Source organism: Octopus sinensis, linkage group LG14, assembly GCF_006345805.1.
Source record: "Octopus sinensis linkage group LG14, ASM634580v1, whole genome shotgun sequence".
Classification (NCBI taxonomy): Eukaryota; Metazoa; Mollusca; class Cephalopoda; order Octopoda; family Octopodidae; genus Octopus; species Octopus sinensis.
Genome location: NC_043010.1, coordinates 49,022,629 through 49,041,465, shown reverse-complemented (window position 1 = coordinate 49,041,465; position 18,837 = coordinate 49,022,629). Strand labels below are relative to the sequence as shown.

The 18,837-nt window shown below is 37.0% G+C and overlaps 1 protein-coding gene across 1 annotated transcript in view; it reads left to right on the top strand.

Moving 5' to 3' along the window:
- Nucleotides 1-19: 19 nt before the first annotated feature.
- The window catches only part of LOC115219165 (heat shock 70 kDa protein 13), a 19,032-nt gene continuing 214 nt past the window's right edge, over nucleotides 20-18,837 (top strand). The window contains exons 1-7 of the mRNA XM_029789271.2: nucleotides 20-147; nucleotides 5,065-5,154; nucleotides 8,318-8,423; nucleotides 9,997-10,141; nucleotides 12,752-12,971; nucleotides 15,564-15,734; nucleotides 18,472-18,837. The exon at nucleotides 18,472-18,837 is cut by the window's right edge and continues 214 nt beyond it. Coding sequence (XP_029645131.1) covers nucleotides 123-147; nucleotides 5,065-5,154; nucleotides 8,318-8,423; nucleotides 9,997-10,141; nucleotides 12,752-12,971; nucleotides 15,564-15,734; nucleotides 18,472-18,837 — 1,123 coding nt within the window. The 5' untranslated portion in view covers nucleotides 20-122. The remainder of the gene's footprint in view (nucleotides 148-5,064; nucleotides 5,155-8,317; nucleotides 8,424-9,996; nucleotides 10,142-12,751; nucleotides 12,972-15,563; nucleotides 15,735-18,471) is intronic.

Below are 18,837 nucleotides of genomic sequence, written 5' to 3'. Positions count from 1 at the left end.
AATAAATATGACCCGCTAGGATCGCTGTAATTAACACGTGTATTTCCCTGTTGAATCAATCTTGTCAACAACCGGTTTCTAAAATTTCGTTTTTCTCTCACTACCTGTGACTTGGAGCTAAGATGGGAGTTGGATTCGTAATTTTAGGTAAGTAATGGGTTTATATATCTACCTGACAATTATATTTTGTAACTTCTTTTTCACTAATTTTTCAGTAATTTATCTAATATTAACACAATATTGGATATAATTCCTGGCTTATCGCTCTCGGATTAGAATCCGGCAAAGGAAAGAATTATTTCTTTTATCTTTAACGATGACGGCACCAACAGGATTTTTCCACAACGGCTTTATTTTGCTCCCAGACGTATCTTTTATACTGCCTCACTTAGTAGGATACACTAAAATATTGTGAATATTACTAATTGTACTTGTGAGTAAATTGTCAATGCCCATATGGTTATTATTGATAAGCTGGACGCGTTTACCTACTTAGATGTAATACTGTTTAGTTCTTATCGTTATCAAATTTCGTTATTTCAGTTTTTATATATCTCTTATCTTTTACTTGTTTCACTCATTAGGCTGTGGCCATGCCGGGGCACTGCCTTGAAGAATTTTTAATCGAATGACTCGACCCCAATACTTATGTTTTAAAGCCTGGTACTTATTCTATAGTTCCTTTTTTCGAACCGCTAAGTTACGGGGACGTAAACGCACGAATATCAATTGTCATGCGGTGGCGGGACACACACACACGACGAGCTTTTAGCTTCCATCTATAAAATCCATTCACAAGGCTTTTGTCGGCCCGAGGCTGTAGTAGAAGACACTTGCCCAAGGTGTCACACGGTGGGAGTGAATCCGGAACCATGTGGTTGGGAAGCAAATTTCTTACCACCCACACACATTCCGATATATTTTACCTCGACGATGAAAGAAAACCGGGATTTTATTTTAATTACGGAATGGTCACAACTGGAATCTTTTTGATTAGGGACGACTGGGATTAAACAATAATAAAATGTAAGCAGGATAATATAGTCATGTCCATTTTATAAATTATAGATTATGATTATGGTTTGGTCATGTTTGATCATACATCTAAACATGATTTCATCCGAATTCACAACTTAATGTTACATTAAGCTACAGAGTTACACTATACATATACTGCTAGCAAAGTCTGAGACGTAAATGTTTAAAAGTGCGCGGTATTGGAATATATATGTATATAGAAAATTGATTTAAATGATTAAAAGATTGGCGACCTTTGTTGAACTGAGTAGCAGAATTATCAAGAGTGAAGTATCATAGATTAAATTATAAATTAAAATATATATATATATAAATTAAAATATATATATATATATAAATTAAAATATATATATATAAGAAACAAATAGATTGCTGTTGAAAATCGTTAATTATCGGTTGCGTTTTATACGTTGAAGCGTTTTCATTCGGCTGCTTAAAATTTCGTGTTTCCCAGCTGACTACAACTGAAAGCGTGGGCTGTTTTAGCAGACGGAATATTTTGATATCCCTTGTTTGTTAACTGACAACTGTTGAATTTATAAATACAAACAGCTCGTTTGGCGACGTGTGTTGACATTTCTCCTGGCAACATAAATATTAACATTAAACTCTAGAGTAGAATTTATATTATTTTCTTTCAGATTCTTATTGTTTTTTTCTTTCTGGTTTCCATCTCAGTTCTGAGATTTTTCACCTTGGAGTTAACTCCTCTTGCAAACACTGTATTTTTTTTTTATATACACAATATGTTCGCAGAGAGAAACAGCAGGATAAGCCACATTAGTTTGAATTTTGTTTTGAGATAACATTAGTATCTGAGAACTTGCTTTTGCTGTCCATGAAGATATTTTACATTAGACATGATATTTATAACTTGTAGCAAAAAGTTTCTAGATATATAGGCGTAGGAGTGGCTGTGTGGTAAGTAGCTTGCTTACGAACTACATGGTTCAGTCCCACTGCGTGGCACCTTGGACAAGTGTCTTCTACTATAGCCTCGGGCCAACCAAAGCCTTGTGAGTGGATTTGGTAGACGGAAACTGAAAGAAGCTCGTCGTATATATGTATGTGTGTCTGTGTTTGTCCCCACCAACGTCACTTGACAACCGATGCTGGTGTGTTTATGTCCCCGTAACTTAGCGGTTCGGCAAGAGAGACTGATAGAATAAGTCCTGGGGTCGGTTTGCTCGACTAAAGGCGGTGCTTCAGCATGGCCACAGTCACATGACTGAAACAAGTTAAAGAGTAAAGAGTAAGAGTATATACTTGGTGTAGTATAACATTAAAACAAAAACGCTATTAATACTCTAGTAGTTTATTAAATCAAACTAGCAACGAAAAAGTGCTAGGTTAGCGAACCCAATTTACTGAAGCCCTTCGTAACTGTAGGTTCTTAAGCACTATCATTGTAGACAGTTAAAGAGAGTATTCAGTCACTGATGACTTTTCTATAGTATTGTATAACATTGAAAGAAAATATTTTTTGGACCTGTAATGGTAGTAGTTTATGAGGCCAACACTTTGGAGAAGTGGATTGTCATGAACAGCTGTTACATATTCCCAAGTTTTTTTTAATTATCAGATGTATTAAGTAGCTTTAGAATGTTCTAGCAACTAGTTTTATATTATTTCGATATAACTACTATTTGTAGCATTTCCAACAATAAAGTTGAGGCCTTTTTGTTGGCCTATGTACAGTTATTAGTTGATATGTCTAACTTCATTGGAATTTTGAAGAAATCTCACTTCTGATAATTAGATAGTTGTGTAATAAGAATAAATTGTACAAGACTCTAGAGAAATAATTTTTTTCCGCTTTTTCCCTGCTTCATCTGAGGATGGGGGATAGTTATGACCCTTTTCAGAGCCTTTGAGACAGGTAGGGTAAAGTTATTCTCAGGCCATAGATCTAACCCCAAATGCTTATTGTAATAAAATTAACTCTTGTAAAGGTATCCAAAGGTTAGGTGGTGCTGTTAGAATGAACAAAGATTAAGATGAGTCAAGTCAGTCACCCAAGAACAGTAACATAATGATCCCAATGAACTTCAAGAAATATGAATTCAAGTTTTTGATGATAATTAATTCAGTATTTGTGCTAATCACAGCTAGATAAGGTGATAGAGTTCTAACATTAGCAATTTCTATATCATTTCACACTGCATTTTTGATAAATAACACAACTTTTAGTGGCTCAGTACACCTTGAAAATAGACATCTTGAAGAGTTGCAGTTAACAGTTGTAAGAAAGAGTACTGAAATTAATGCATACTTCTTCAGCTTGTTTTGATGAGCTGCTCAAGTCCTCTGGTAGGTAATGTTTAAATAGAATCAGTTCCACTTAGTTTTATATATAGATAAAAAGCATTCACTGATTTTCCATTGACTAAATAGCTTAAGGGTAGAGGCACGTGGATTAGTGGTTAGGGTGTTGAACTCATGATCGTAACATTGTAGTTTCGATTCTTGGTCCGGGCGATGCGTTGTGTTCTTGAGCAAAACACTTCATTTCACATTGCTCCAGTCCACTCAGCAGGCAAAAATGAGTAACGCTGCGATGGACTGGCATCCTGTCCAGCTGGGGAACACATATGCCATTGAAACTGGGAAACCAGGTCCATGAGCATGGCTAGGCTTTAAAAGGGTGCAAAGAAAAAGAAAGAAATAGCTTAAGGGGTATTTATTGATTTTATATAGTATGTTGGTATGTATTCAACTACATCCCTACATTTTAACTTTCTTTCTTCTATGTTAACCATACTAATATTTTCTAGTTTTGAGAGGTGGCAAGCTGGCAGAATCATTAGCACACCAGGCAAAATACTTAGCAACATTTTGTCTTTCTTTATGTTCTGAGTTCAAATTCTGCCAAGGTCAACTTTGCCTTTCATCCTTTCAGGGTCAGTAAAATAAGAACCAGTTGAGAACTGGAGTTGATGTAATCAACTGGCTCCCTCCCTCTCCCCCAAAGTTGTTGGCCTTGTGCCAGAATTTGAAATCAATATTTTGTAGTGCTGTTATTTTTACATTATTTACAGTTGACTGATATTTGTCCTCATCTTGTTTGTTGTTAACATGTTTCGGCTGATATACCCTCCACCCTTCATCAGGTGTCTTGGGGAAATTTCAAACTTGGGTTCTCATAAATATTATTTTAGTTACAGATAAGGCAGCAAGCTGGCTGAATTGTTAGCATGCCAAGCAAAATGCTTAGCAGTATTTCATCTGTCCTTACATTCTGAGTTCAAATTCTGCCAAGGTTGACTTTGCCCTTCATCCTTTCAGGGTCAGTAAAATAAGTACCAGTTAGGTATTGAGGTTGATGTAATTGACTATCTCCCACCCCCAAATTTCAGTTATAGATTATTTCAGTTATAGATTATTAGGGTCTAAGTTCAACTCTTACTGAGGTCAATTTTGTTTTTCATATTTCTAGAGTCGATAAAATAGGCGTAGGAGTGGCTGTGTGGTAAGTAGCTTGCTTACAAACCACATGGTTCTGGGTTCAGTCCCACTGCGTGGCACTTTGGGCAAGTGTCTTCTACTATAGTCTTGGGCCGACCAAAGCCTTGTGAGTGGATTTGGTAGACAGAAACTAAAAGAAGCTCGTCGTATATATGTATATGTGTGTGTATATGTTTGTGTGTGTCTGTGTTTGTCCCCCCAACATCGCTTGACAACCGATGCTGGTGTGTTTATGTCCCTGTAACTTAGCGGTTCGGCCAAAGAGACCTATAGAATAAGTACTAGGCTTACAAAGAATAAGTCCTGGGGTCGATCTGCTCGACTAAAGGTGTATTTTATGTCAAAACTAACCAGATCCAACCTTTCACACCTACCTTACAATGTCCCTCTGAAAATATACAAACACACTGTTGAGATCTTGAAACTACGAAATAATACATATTTAATTCAAAACAATGCAAGTAAATAGGCAATACATTTGACAGAATAATCTGAATGCTAAAGGGTTAAGATATCGTATTTGTTTTAATACTAGATGCATTGTTTTGTTCTTTCTTTTAGGTTCTTCCATCTTGGCATTGCTGTTGGCTGGTTATTTGGCTCAGTATCTGCTGCCACCTCCTGTACCAAAGATCCTTGGGATAGACTTAGGTAAAAAAAATGCTTTATTTTTCTGTCTTTGCCTGTCTTTCTATTTTGCCTGAATTTCTATATAGCATATTCATTTCAAAAGTCTTTATATGAATTATTGGTTGAAACCTTTAATAAGATGAAAAGTACAAAAAATGGTGACAGCTGATGTCATTAATTTGAAGTTAATCAACCTAATGGTAAGTGCTTGATTAACTTCAAATTAATTACATCATCTGTCACTTATCATTAGGTTGAAAACCGACATGTTTTCTATATTTCAGCTTCAATACATATACACAAACTTCACATACTCTATGCAAGCTTCACACACATAATACACCTACATCAAGACACTAACAGATGTGCTTACGCACATGCACAGATATAATGATTTTGGTAAGACACAGATGTAATATTTTGTTGTGTCTGGGGAGAGTCATTTTCTTTTTGTACCTTATAATTTAATACACTCACCGGTAAAATTTCCACTTATTTCTTATTTTCATTTTCCTAAAATTTTCGTTGTGTTTTGCAACCTTTTCAATAGTCTTGACTCTGTCCATTATTTACACTGCGTTCCTTTTTGTTGCAAGATGCAACGAAAATTTTAGGAAAATAAAAATAAGAAATAAGCGAAAATTTTACCGGTGAGTGTGTTACATTATAAGGCACAAAAAGAAAATGACTGTGCTGAAACATAACAAACTCATATAAAGAATCTTGCAAACCAAATCCGAAAGCGAAACAGATGTAATACTTTTGATAATGTTCATATTTAAAGATTTATCTATTAATATTCTATTTCACTATTAAGAAATATTCACCCTGATAATATGATCAGGTCATTTTATGTGCCCAAGGATGTGAGAAAGATGAAAGGCCATGTATATTCCTTTAGAATATACATACCTTTCTATGCCTATTGAGATTCAAATACTTTTTTTTAAGAATTTCAAATAAAAACCTCTTCAATATTTTTTGTATCTCATAGAAATATCATTTCCTTCCTATGTATTGAAAGAAGCACAAGCACTTTCATAAACACATGTAAACACATACACAGAACTTCTGACTACCAGATTCACTCACAAGGCTTTGGTTGGCCTGAAGCTATATCAGAAGCCACTTGCTCAAGGTACCGTGCAGTGGGGCTGAACCCCAAACCATGTGGTTGAGAAACAAGCTTCCTATAATCTTGCAACACCTCAATCTATTGCCTACAAAACACTTTGGGTGTTACAATATTTCAGTTGGTAATCATTGTTGAAGAAATGTATTTTTCTACTCTAGGCACAACGCCCAAAATTTTTTGGGAGGTGGCCTGTCGATTAGATTGACCCCAGTATGTAACTGATACTTAGTTTATTGACCTCAAAAGGATGAACGGCAAAGTCTACTTCAGCAGAATTTGAACTCAGAATGTTAAGACAGACGAAATACCACTAAGATTTTCGCTTGGTGTGCTAACGATTCTGACAGCTCACTACCTTTTTACTGAAGAAATATCTGTAAGACTTGATATCATTGAAGGCTTAAAGCTGAACTATTGATTAAATTAGTTTTTATGGCTTCAGCATTGTGGTGGTCTTCATCCTCTTTTGCCTTCAGAAGTCACTTATTCATTACATGTTGGTGAAAGTCAAATGGTGATGGTGATGCTTGTCTGCTCACTCACAATATATATATATATAACATAAGAGGGATCAGCCATCTGAATGTGGCTAGGGTCAGGGCGGGGTGGTGGGGGTGTTAATGATGCATTTAGCCCCAGGCGAACATCGACGTCACCAGAAGAGCTGACACCATCTCGGTGACGTCGATGTTCGCCTGGGGCTAAATGCATCAGTAACACCCCCACCACCCCGCCCTGATCCTAGCCACATTCAGATGGCTGATCCCTCTTATGTTATAGAGCAGTTACTGTTTATATCTCGCCCAGAGATTTATTATTATTATATATATATATATATATATATATATATAATATATATATATATATATATGTATATATAAAGGGAAAGTTTACGAAAATAAACAAAAGACGAAGGCAGGTGGTGTACAAACAAACAGATGTATTAGAATAGCACTCAGGAATAGAAAAAAGTCTTATACGTTTCGAGCCTACGCTCTTCTACAGAAAGATACACAGAAAAAAACAAGGAGAGAAAAAAATGTGTGTAGTAGCTAACGATGTATCATGGCGTCCGACTTTGGACGACCTCGTGTGTACCGTTGGCGATTTTTTTTTCCTCTGTCTTCCCTTCTCTGGATCTTTCCTTCTCCTATGTTTCCGATGAAGAGCTCCACTCGAAACGTTAAACCCTCCGTCTTTCCTGAGCATCCAATAATACTATATTTGTTCCACGTCCTCGCGTTGTTGTGTTTTTTTGTGCTTTCTTGTTTGGATTAACTTTATATATATATGTATGTATGCATGTATGTATAAAGAGTTAATGTGCCAGACAAAATGTTTAGTGGTATTCCATCCATCTTTACATTTTGAGTTCAAATTCCACCAAGGTTAACTTTGCCATTCATCCTTTTGGGGGTCGATAAAATAAGTACCAGTTGAACACTGGGGTCGATGTAATTGACTTTATTCCCTCCCATGAAATTGCTGGCCTTGTGCCAAAATTTGAAACCATTATTATTATTATTACTGTTGTTGTTGTTGTGGCAAGCAGTTGAATTGTATGTCAGGCAAAATGCTTGGCAGCATTTTGTCTGTCTTTACATTCTGAGTTCAAATTTCATTGGGGTCAGCTTGGCCTTCCATCCTTTTGGGGTTGATAAATTAAGTACCAGTGAAACACTGGGGTCGATGTAATGGACTAGTCTCTTCATTCAAAACTTAAGGCTTTGTGCCTATAGTAGAAAGGATTATTATTATTATCATCATCATCATTTAAGGCAGCGAGCTGGCAGAACCAATAGCACGCTGGGTGAAATGCTTGGCAGTATTTCGTTAGCTGCTACTTTCTGAGTTCAAATTCCACTGTGGTCAACTATGCCTTTCATTCTTTCTGGGTTGATAAAATAAGTATCAGTCAATGTATTCGACTCATTCCCTCCTCTGAAATTGCTGGCCTTGTGCCAAAATTTGAAATCATTATTGTTATTATTATTATTATTATTATTTGTTATTATTTGTTATTATTCTTATTCTTATTATCTTCAAAAGGTACAACCTACTCCTGTATTGGAATGTACCATGCAGTGTCTGGAAGAGTAGATATTTTGTCTGTCCAAAATGAACAGCAGTGCATCCCAAGTGTTGTAGCATTCAAGTAAGAAGACCTTTCTTTGTTTCTTTCTACTTAAATCTTTAGCAATTATTTCACTTTTATCTTAAACCTTTTATTTATTTCAGACTTTGGACTGTGGCCATGCTAGGGGCACTGCCTTGAAGGGCTTTCGTCAAACAGCTCAGCTGTACTTAATTTTTTTAAAGTCTGGTACTTATTCTGTCAGTCTCTTTTGCTGAGCCGCTAAGTTACAAGGACACAAACAAACCAACACCAGTTGTCAAATGGTGAATGGAACAAATACAGGCACAAAGAAACTGTTATGATGTGTGTATACACGTCATGTATAAAATTGTTGTTGTTTGTTCCTTCTCAAGCCATCCCTGGCTCGTAGGACCGGTTTCTCAGTTTCCTTGGCATATAGGTTTTCCATCTGGACAGGATGCTGGTCCGTCACAGGTGAGCTGCAAGATGCAGGAGGAAAGAGCTAGAGAAAGTTGTGGCGAAGGAGTCAGCAGAAGTTCGCCATTACTTTCTGCTGGAGCCACATGGAGCTGAGGTGTTTTCGCTCATAAACACACACATCGCCCAGTCTGAGATTCGAATCTGCGATCCCTCAACTGCGAGTCCACTGCTCTAACCACTAGGCCATGTGCCTCTACATGTATAAAATAGTATTACCCAAATATTCACACAGAACACACTCTGTATGACTTGGATGTAGGTACAGTATTAAACCAGCACATGTCGCACTAACACAGAAACAACACTGTTAACTGCCCCTGATAGTTCACACAGTTCTTTATTTATTGAAATTCGATAGTCCTCTTTCAGTCATGTGCGGATGTACAAGATTCTCCCATAACAGAAACACACACACATATATAGTAAAGATGCGTGACCTAGTGGTTGTGGGTGTAAACGTTCACAGGATTGTGGTTTTTTTTCTTGGATCAGGTGGTGTGTTGTATAAATGTGTAGTGGAGCTAGGGTGTGCATATGTATAGATGTATGCACCTGCACTTATGTTCTTTTTGTTTGTTTGTTCCTTCTTGAGCCATGCCCGGCTCATAAGGGCTGGTTTCCTGGTTTCCTTGGCGAATAGGTTCCCCACCTGGATGGGATGCCGGTCCGTTGTAGATGAGCTGCAAGAGTGAGAGAAAATTGTGGCGAAAGAGTCAGCAGAAGTTCGCCATTACCTTCTGCTGGAGCCGCATGGAGCTTAAGTGTTTCACTCATAAACACACACATCGCCCAGTCTGAGTTTTGAACCCGCGAGTCTGCTGCTCTAACCACTAGGCCATGTGCCTCCACTTATGTTCTGTGTGAACATGTCTCTTTAGTACTTATGTGTGTTTGTGATTGTGAATGAATGATCCTTGCCTGCACTCTTGAAAGTTTTGAAAGTGTTAATTCTATGACATTAGAATTCCATGTTAAAATGTTTATGACAGCCAGCTGTAGATTTGAAAAAAAATGAAGGGCTTATTGTTAAATAAATAGAAATTATAAAAGTGGAAACTTTATTTTTAAAGTAAATTTTATCGTTTCATTTCTAAATTAAAAATGAGTTGGTTTGCCTATTTTGTATCTGTGCCATTTTGTTTTATTTTAGTGAAAGTGGTGTATATGTTGGTTACGATGCTGTAGCCCAGGCAGAGTACAACCCCAAGAATACCATCTATGATAGCAAGCGCTTTATAGGGAGACATTTTACTCCTGAAGAACTTGCTGAAATTCAGAAACACTACCCATTTCAGGTTTGTTCAATTAAATCTTGTGTAACTGAAACAAATTTTGTCTTCCTGTTGTGTTGGATTAAAATTAAGTTCAGTAGGATTTTAGCTAGATAGAGGGGAAACCACGGGCATTGGTACATTTAACTTTTGAGACTAGCTCAGGATGGCTTAGTTAGTATGCTGGATAGTTACTAAATTGTGTTACTTTAGTAGTATTGTGTCTGCAAGTAATTTCCTGTTGGTAACATCGTCTCAGATATAAATCTTAATTCACCTTCTGCAGAATAAAATTTAATTTTTTTAACCAGATGCGAAAGTGTCTAAGTCCCATGATGTTTCAGGGCCTTTGAGACTTGTAGGGAGAAGAGAAAAAGCTATCCTTAGACTGGAGACCTGATTTATTGCAGCATTGTAGGATTCATTAAAGGCACACAATAGTGAAATGACAATCTTAAACTGGTAGCTGGATTGAGTTTACCACCAAAGAATCCTAATGGTCTCTCCAACTGGCTTCCATACGATTTTCATCTCCCAAATTTCATTCACAAGTTTTTTTTTGGCTCACCTGAAGCTTTGGTAGGAGACACTTGCTAAAAGTACTGTGTAATTGGATCAATTTTGAAACAATGTAGTTGAGATGAAAACTTGTTTAACCCTTCTTAGTCATTCAGATTACTCTGTCAAACGTAATTCTTATTTTTTTCTCATTGTTTTGAATTAACCATGGATTATCTCATAGCTTTGAGACTTTCTTGATGTGATTACTTACTTTGGGATTGTTGGGTAGGTGTTAGAATCTGAATTTGACCAGTTTGAACATTCAGGTGTTAGAAACTGGATTTGGCCAGTTTGAACACTCAGGTGTTAGAAACTGGATTTGACCAGTTTGAACATAAAATAAGTAGAATATTTTGGTTGGGTATGGCTGGCTTAAATGCTAAAGGGTCATGCCTGCACCCAGTATGGGTATATGAAAAATGTGGTGCTATATGGTTGTTAGTCATGGTGAGCAAGATCAACAGCTTTATAAATATTTCTTATTTGCTGGATGTGCAACATAATTTTGCTGAACAAATGCAAATAAGCAAGCAAACTGAGGGTGAATATAACAAAGACTCTCTCTCTCTTACTCTCTTTTACTTGTTTCAGTCATTTGACTGCGGCCATGCTGGAGCACCGCTTTTAGTTGAGCAAATCGACCCCGAGACTTATTCTTTGTAAGCCCAGTACTTATTCTATCAGTCTCTTTTGCCAAACCGCTAAGTGACGGGGACCTAAACACACCAGCATCGGTTGTCAAGCAATGCTAGGGGGACAAACACAGACACACAAACACGCACGCACATATATATATATATATATATATATATATATATATATATATACATATATACGACAGGCTTCTTTCAGTTTCCGTCTACCAAATCCACTCACAAGGCATTGGTCGGCCCGGGGCTATAGCAGAAGACACTTGGTTGTAATTCATTAATAAGCTTCAGAGTTATTTTTAGTGCACACGATGTAGAATAGTAATGCTTGTTAAGTAAAAGTGGCACAAAATGTGTGTAAAGATACATAGAGGATAGGCAAATTGAACCAAGACTTCTCATGAAACTGGTAGGTTTGGCCTGGAAAAATTGAGTCTCAGAGATAAAAATGATGAAAAATGCATCTCCATATTGATAACTGCATCTATTCTGTTGTGTATTACACTTCAAATGAAATTTCATTGAAGTGGCTTCAATGTCAAGAATTTCTTTCTTTCCATAACTATCTTTGTATTTGTTTGTCTGCATGCCCAGTGTGGGTATATGAAAAATGTGGTGCTATATGGTTGTTAATCATGGTGAGCAAGACCAACAGCTTTATAGATATTTGTTATTGACTGTTGTAAATATTTGTTATTCTACCTGTCTTCTTTAGTGAGTGTATGCATATCTCCAACCCTCTGATCAACTGTACATGTTTCTCCTTTGATTTTCTCTTACAATGCCTCTACTTGTCCTTATATGTGCTTATGTCTGTCTACATGTTTGCCTGCTCACTTTACTATCTTTGTATTTGTTTGTCTGCTTGCCTGTCCCCCAAAATCTTACTGCTTTTATTACACATCTTTCCATCTGCCTCTTGTATGTGTCTTTATTTAATCCTATACCAATTAGGTGCAGGAGTGGCTGTGTGGTAAGTAGGTTGCTTACCAACCATATAGTTCCAGGTTCAGTCCCACTGCGTGGCACCTTGGGCAAGTGTCTTCTACTATAGACTCGGGCCGACCAAAGCCTTGTGAGTGGATTTGTTAGACGGAAACTGAAAGAAGCCCATCATATATATGTATATGTTTGTGTGTCTATATTTGTCCCCCCAACATCGCTTGACAACTGATGGTGTGTTTACATCCCCTGTAACTTAGCGGTTTGGCAAAAGACACCGATAGAATAAGTACTAGGCTTACAAATAATAAGTCCTGGGGTTGATTTGCTCGACTACATGCAGTGCTCCAGCATGGCCACAGTCAAATAACTGAAACAAGTAAAAAAAAAATAAAATAATTCCCTGATATGTAGTTATTTACATAAAAGTAAAATGTTTACTCTATCTCTTCTGATTTAACGTCTCCATTTTGTTTTTCAGATGTCTTTAAGGAATGGTAAATATCCTGTGTTCCACATCAATGTTAATAACAACCTAACATACAAGACACCTGAAGAAATTAGCAGCGTTCTTCTTCGAACTCTAGTTGCAGCTGCAGACCGGAACTTGTCAGTTGCTGTTAAGAAAGTTGTCATCTCTGTACCAGCGGAATTTGATGAAATGCAACGGAATTACACGAGGAAATCAGCAAATCTCCTTGGTATATTTTGTTTCTTGCATATTTGTGTGTGTGTGTGTGTGTGTGTGTGCGTGTGAAGCTTGCTAACCAACCACATGGTTCCAGGTTCAGTCCCACTGCGTGGCATCTTGGGCAAGTGTCTTCTGCTATAGCCCTGGGCCGACCAATGCCTTGTGAGTGGATTTGGTAGACGGAAACTGAAAGAAGCCTGTCGTATATATGTGTGTATATATATATATATATATATGTGTGTGTGTGTTTGTGTTTGTTCCCCTAGCATTGCTTGACAACCGATGCTGGTGTGTTTACGTCCCCGTCACTTAGCGGTTCGGCAAAAGAGACCAATAGAATAAGTACTGGGCTTACAAAGAATAAGTCCTGGGATCGATTTGCTCGACTAAAGGCGGTGCTCCAGCATGGCCGCAGTCAAATGACTGAAACAAGTAAAAGAGAGTAAGAGAGTATATATGTATCATCATTGTTTAACGTCCATTTTCCATGCTGGCATGGGTTCGATGGTTTGACTGAGGTCTGGAAAGCCAGCAAATGCACTAGGCTCCAATCTGATCTGGCAATATTTCTACAGCTGGATGTCCTTTCTAACGCCAGCCACTCTGAGAGTGTTATGGGTGGTTTTTACATGCCACCGGCACAGGAGCCAGTCAGACAGACCTGGCATTGACCATGCTAAAATGGTGCTTTTTACATACCACTGGCACGGGACCCAGTCAGGGGGCACTGGTTACAATTACGATTTTGGTTTTACTTGACTCAACAGATCTTCTCAAGCATATTGGCCAGTCAAAAATGAAGGAGATAAGATGTTAAAAAGTTGTAAGAAGTTTATTCATGAATACAATCGTTTTGTACACAGATATAAACTCATTTTAGAATTTGCAAATATCAAAGTACTTATCAGTGCAGAGAAAAAATTATAATAGGAACTTAAAAAAAGAGCAGAGAAGTGGGATCTATGAGTTTCAAGTTTATCTGTTCTTATCTATGTGTGATAGTGATGGTAATCATGTCAATTATTAAGCCACAACTAACAGATGAACAGTTAGGGATGATATAGAGATAGATATCGATAACACTCTCTCTATAGATTAGTATAGATTTACTATATAAAATAAAGTAGTAAATAGTTATTTTACATTAATGAATAGGAATTTGGTCATGTGTTTACATGAGAAAACATTTTTATCCCTTGTATTAACTAGGTTTCCATTCATTCTCATTATATTATAGCTTTCTTATAGACATAATCTGTAAATTTTATTGTTATTTCAGTAAGAAGGGGCCGAAGATAGAATTTTCCAGGAAATTGAGAAATTAATATTGTTTCTTTTGAGGTGCCAATTTTTTTTGATAGTCCAGTACTGTTCTCTTTTCTATGGTCCCTAAAGGTGGATCCGTGGTTCAAAATTTGCGATTTAATCCAGTTTTCTAATTTAAAAGCATTAGGGTCTCTGCAATTTGTATTTGTGGGTAGTGTAGTAGTGTTATAAGTATGTTTTGTTGAATTATAAGAGTTGTGGTTATTATTAGTATTGATATTGTTAATTGTAGGGATTTTTATTAATATAATTGGAGGTTCTAGGGTCAGTTTTAGGTCTAAATTTTTACTTATAATGCAACATGCACTTAAAAGTGGTGAATAATAATTCATATATTTTTGATATAGATATGTACTTCAAATATGTTTTCTAAAATTGCAATGGTGAAAGTATGGGAAGAAAATATTCCAGAAATAAAATTTAAGTATTAGACTTACTTATTCTTAACTAGATATCTGTGTGGAGAGGAGTTTGTTTCTCAATCACGTAGTTCCAGGTTCAGTCTCACTGTGTGGCACTTTGGGCAAGTACCTTCTACTATAGCTCTGAGTCAACCAAAATATTGCAAATGTATTTTGTAGAAAGAAACTGAAAGGCGGCGAGCTGGCAGAAATGTTAGCATGCTGGGCGAAATGCTTAGCGGTATTTCGTCTATCTTTACATTCTGAGTTCAGATTCAGCCGAGGTTGACTTTACCTTTCATCCTTTCAGGGTCGATTAAATAAGTACCAGTTACGCACTGGGGTTGATATAAACGACTTAATCCGTTTGTCTGTCCTTGTTTGTCCCCTCTGTGTGTAGCCCCTTGTGGGCAGTAAAGAAATAAGAAACTGAAAGAAGCCCTTTGTGTTTGTGCATGTGTGTGAGTGCATGCGTATGATGTGTATTAAGCCTCCTTGTCTTGACGTTATGTGACAGTTGTAAATGAGTGTCACTATCATGTAAGCAGTCTTCATTTTCAGTTTTTCGTGAAAACATGTCTGGCCATGAAGGAAACATTACTGTGTTTGGAAGCAGGTGAGGGTTGGTGACAGGAAGAGCATCAAGTCATCATAAATCTGCCTCAAAAAATTATGCCCAACCCATGTAAGTATGAAAAATGGAAGTTAAAACAATGACAATGATGAGGAACTAGCACTGGTTATGTGTTAAAATATACATTTTCCAATGTAACATCATCTCACTTTCATTCTACTATGTGAATATTTTACTTGCTATTGTAATATTTTCTCTATTTTGGCATTTCCTTGTAATGACAAAATACACTCCCTTTCAGGTCTTCAAGTGATGCGGATAATCAATGAACCTACAGCTGCTGCTATGGCTTATGGTTTCCACAGTGCACCAAGTCTTCGCTACATAATTGTTGTAGATTTAGGTGGTGGAACGCTAGATGTTTCCTTGCTCAATGTGCAAGGGGGAATGTTTTTGACCCTTGCAATGGCTGGTAAGAATCATTAATACTTACTTCAAACTCAACTGCTAAAAACAGAACACAGGAGTTCTCAGCATTGTGATTAAGAAGTTCACTTTGCAGTTCTATTGTTCTAGGTTTACAGCTCTTTAACCTTTTTGTTACTATATTTATTTCGAGATGTTCTGTATTTCTCTCAATTATTTTAGATATAACAAAGAATTTTGTAAAATAACTGAATTATCATTAAGCTAGTGTTGAAAACAGTATTTGTGACTAAGGTTTAGTGGAAGATTTTAATTAAAAACTTACGAAAACAAGACATTTGTACTACAGAGCCAGAGCTGGTTTCAGCCGGGTTGGTAACGAAAAGGTTAAGCAAGTATTTTTCATGATCATAGAGTCTTGTTAATCCAAACTTTGTAAATGAAATTGATTAAAAGGAAACTGAGAGAAAGTCTTAATAATGGACTCTACCTATTCTTTGGTGGTAAACTTAAACTGTTATCTGGTCTACACCACTTCCTGGCCCTTGAGTATGTTTAACTCTTTGAGATTTAGATCGTTCTGTCAAATGTAGTGCTTATATATATATGTATGTATTCACATTATTTTGAATTACTCATGCATTGTCTTGTAGCTTTGAGATTTCAATGATGTGATTGTTTATTTTAGAATGACATTGTTGTGTAAGTGTGATAGACTGGATTTGGCTTGTTTGAACATAAAGCAAGTAGAATATCTGGGCCAAATATGGCCAGTTTATAAGCCAAATGGTTGAGTCCATTCTGTTGGAAGCATTAAGGCCAGATCTGTTTCTTATTCAGTCTTGGACACCCTGGATAAAAGGCCATAGCTACTACCTTTTCTCTGTTTAATCCATAAAAAAATGTTGAGTAGGATTTATAATATCAATTTATATAATTTAATTTTTTCATATCCTCCTCCTCTTTCTTGGTAGATGTTTGTGGAAAGAGCTGTACATTTGGGGTAACTGCTGATATAAGGGTCTAAAGTTTTTGTGAAATTGTTGCTATATGCAACTGTATTTTGGTAGGATAACTCCTGATTTAACCCATTAGCATTTAAACCAACCAGATCCTATCTCACTCCTATCCTATAAAGTCATTTCAAAAATATGCAAAAACCCATGATTGAAATCTCAAAGCTACAAGATAATGCATGATTAATCGGAAATGTGAATGAATAAGCATTACATTTGACAGAATAGTTCGACTATTAAAGGGTAAAACTGTAAATTATTGAAATGGTAAACTGTAAATTGTTGCTTTAGCCCTTTATATTTTTTTATGCACCCTTTTCAAGCCTAGCCAGGCTCATGGGCCTGGTTTCCTGGTTTCTGTGGCGTATGTGTTCCCCCGAGCTGAACGGGATGCCAGTCCATCGCAGTGTTACCCAAGAACCAGAAAAAAAGAGTGAGAGAAAGTTGGGATGAAAGAGTACAACAGGGGTCGCCACCACCCCCAGTCGGAGCCTCGTGCAGCTTTTAGGTGTTTTTGCTCAATAAACACACACAATGCCCAGTCTGGGAATCGAAACCGCGATCCTCCGACCGCGAGTCCGCTGCCCTATCCATTTAACCTTTTAGGTCCAAATGTTTTGTTTTATGTTCAGATCAGCTATGTTTGGCCTCACACCTATCCTACAATTCTAAAATTAAACAGCATCACCTAAATCTCATAGCTATGAAATAATACATGATTAATTTAAAACAAAGTGAATGAATAAGCATTACATGAGACAGTAATTTGAATGCTAGAAGGTTACGGGATCACACTTAACCCTTTCGTTACTGTATTTATTTTGAGATGCTATGTATTTCTTTCAATTACTTTAAATATAACAAAGAATTTAGTAAAATAACTTAGTTATTATTCAGCTAGTGTTAGAAACATAAATTGTGACTAAGGTTTGGTGGAAGATTTTAATTCAAAACTTATGAAAACAAGACATTTGTACTACAGAGCCAGAGTCGGTTTCAGCCAGGTTGGTAAAGAAAGGGTTAAGATGCCAATATGGCTGTAAGGGACTACAATTTGGAGAGTGAATGTAAGTACTACAGTTGGGGTGAAATGGCATAAGTTTGAAGAACTATATTTCAGGGCTAAGTGTGAGGGACTGCATTTGGGATGATTATGAGTGCAAGAGACTACTTTTGGTGGGGTAAATATGAGTACAAAGGACTACATTTGCAGGGTAAATGTGAGAGTAGGGCATTACATTTAAAGGGTTAATGTTATAAATTACATTTGGGTATATAAATGTCTTGCAAACAACTTGCACATGCAAGTGCTACCAGTCAAAAACTCCGCATACCAGAAGCCAGCAAGTGTATGGGGTCATCAGGAGTGAATGTGTGCCATTTCGGGGCCTACCTCTTGACAGCATCAATGTGCACTGGCCCCTCTCACTGATATGAGGCCCCACTTGCTAGATCAGCTGGTTATCAAATAAAGCTCAATATCCTAGCCATCGCTCATCGTCTCTTTTTAACCAAATCCAGTGGCTAGCCTTCTCCACTGTAGTTTTGATATCGGTCATGGTGGTATTGACTTTACGATGAGTTAGGCCTAATGATAACAACAGTTGCTATATAAATGTAAGCAATTACATTTTAATGGTAAATGGACTATTTTAAGTAGTAAATGTGCAAGGGACATTGATGGTTAAATTATAGGGTCTGTATTACTTAAACCAGAACCAAATGCTCTGCAAAAGAAATATTTCCTATCTTTACTATACTTTTCAGGTAATAACCGTTTAGGCGGACAAGATTTTAACCAACGGCTTACTGACCACATGCTGGATTTGATCAGTAAACAGTTCAACAAACAGTTAGAAGACAAGACAGACAGACAGACACTGCGTTTTCAAGTAGAGGAAGCTAAATTGAAGCTGACCAACAATTTGTCAACAGACATCAGCATGAAAATCACCTCCTTTCAAGGTTCACCAACATTCCAGACCACTGTCACGAGACAACACTTTGAAAATCTCAATGCTGACCTATTTAAGAAAGTGCTAGACCCTATTGATTCTGTACTGAAAACGGTACTTATGGATCGCCAGGAAGTGCATGATGTTGTTTTGGTTGGCGGATCGACTCGAATACCAA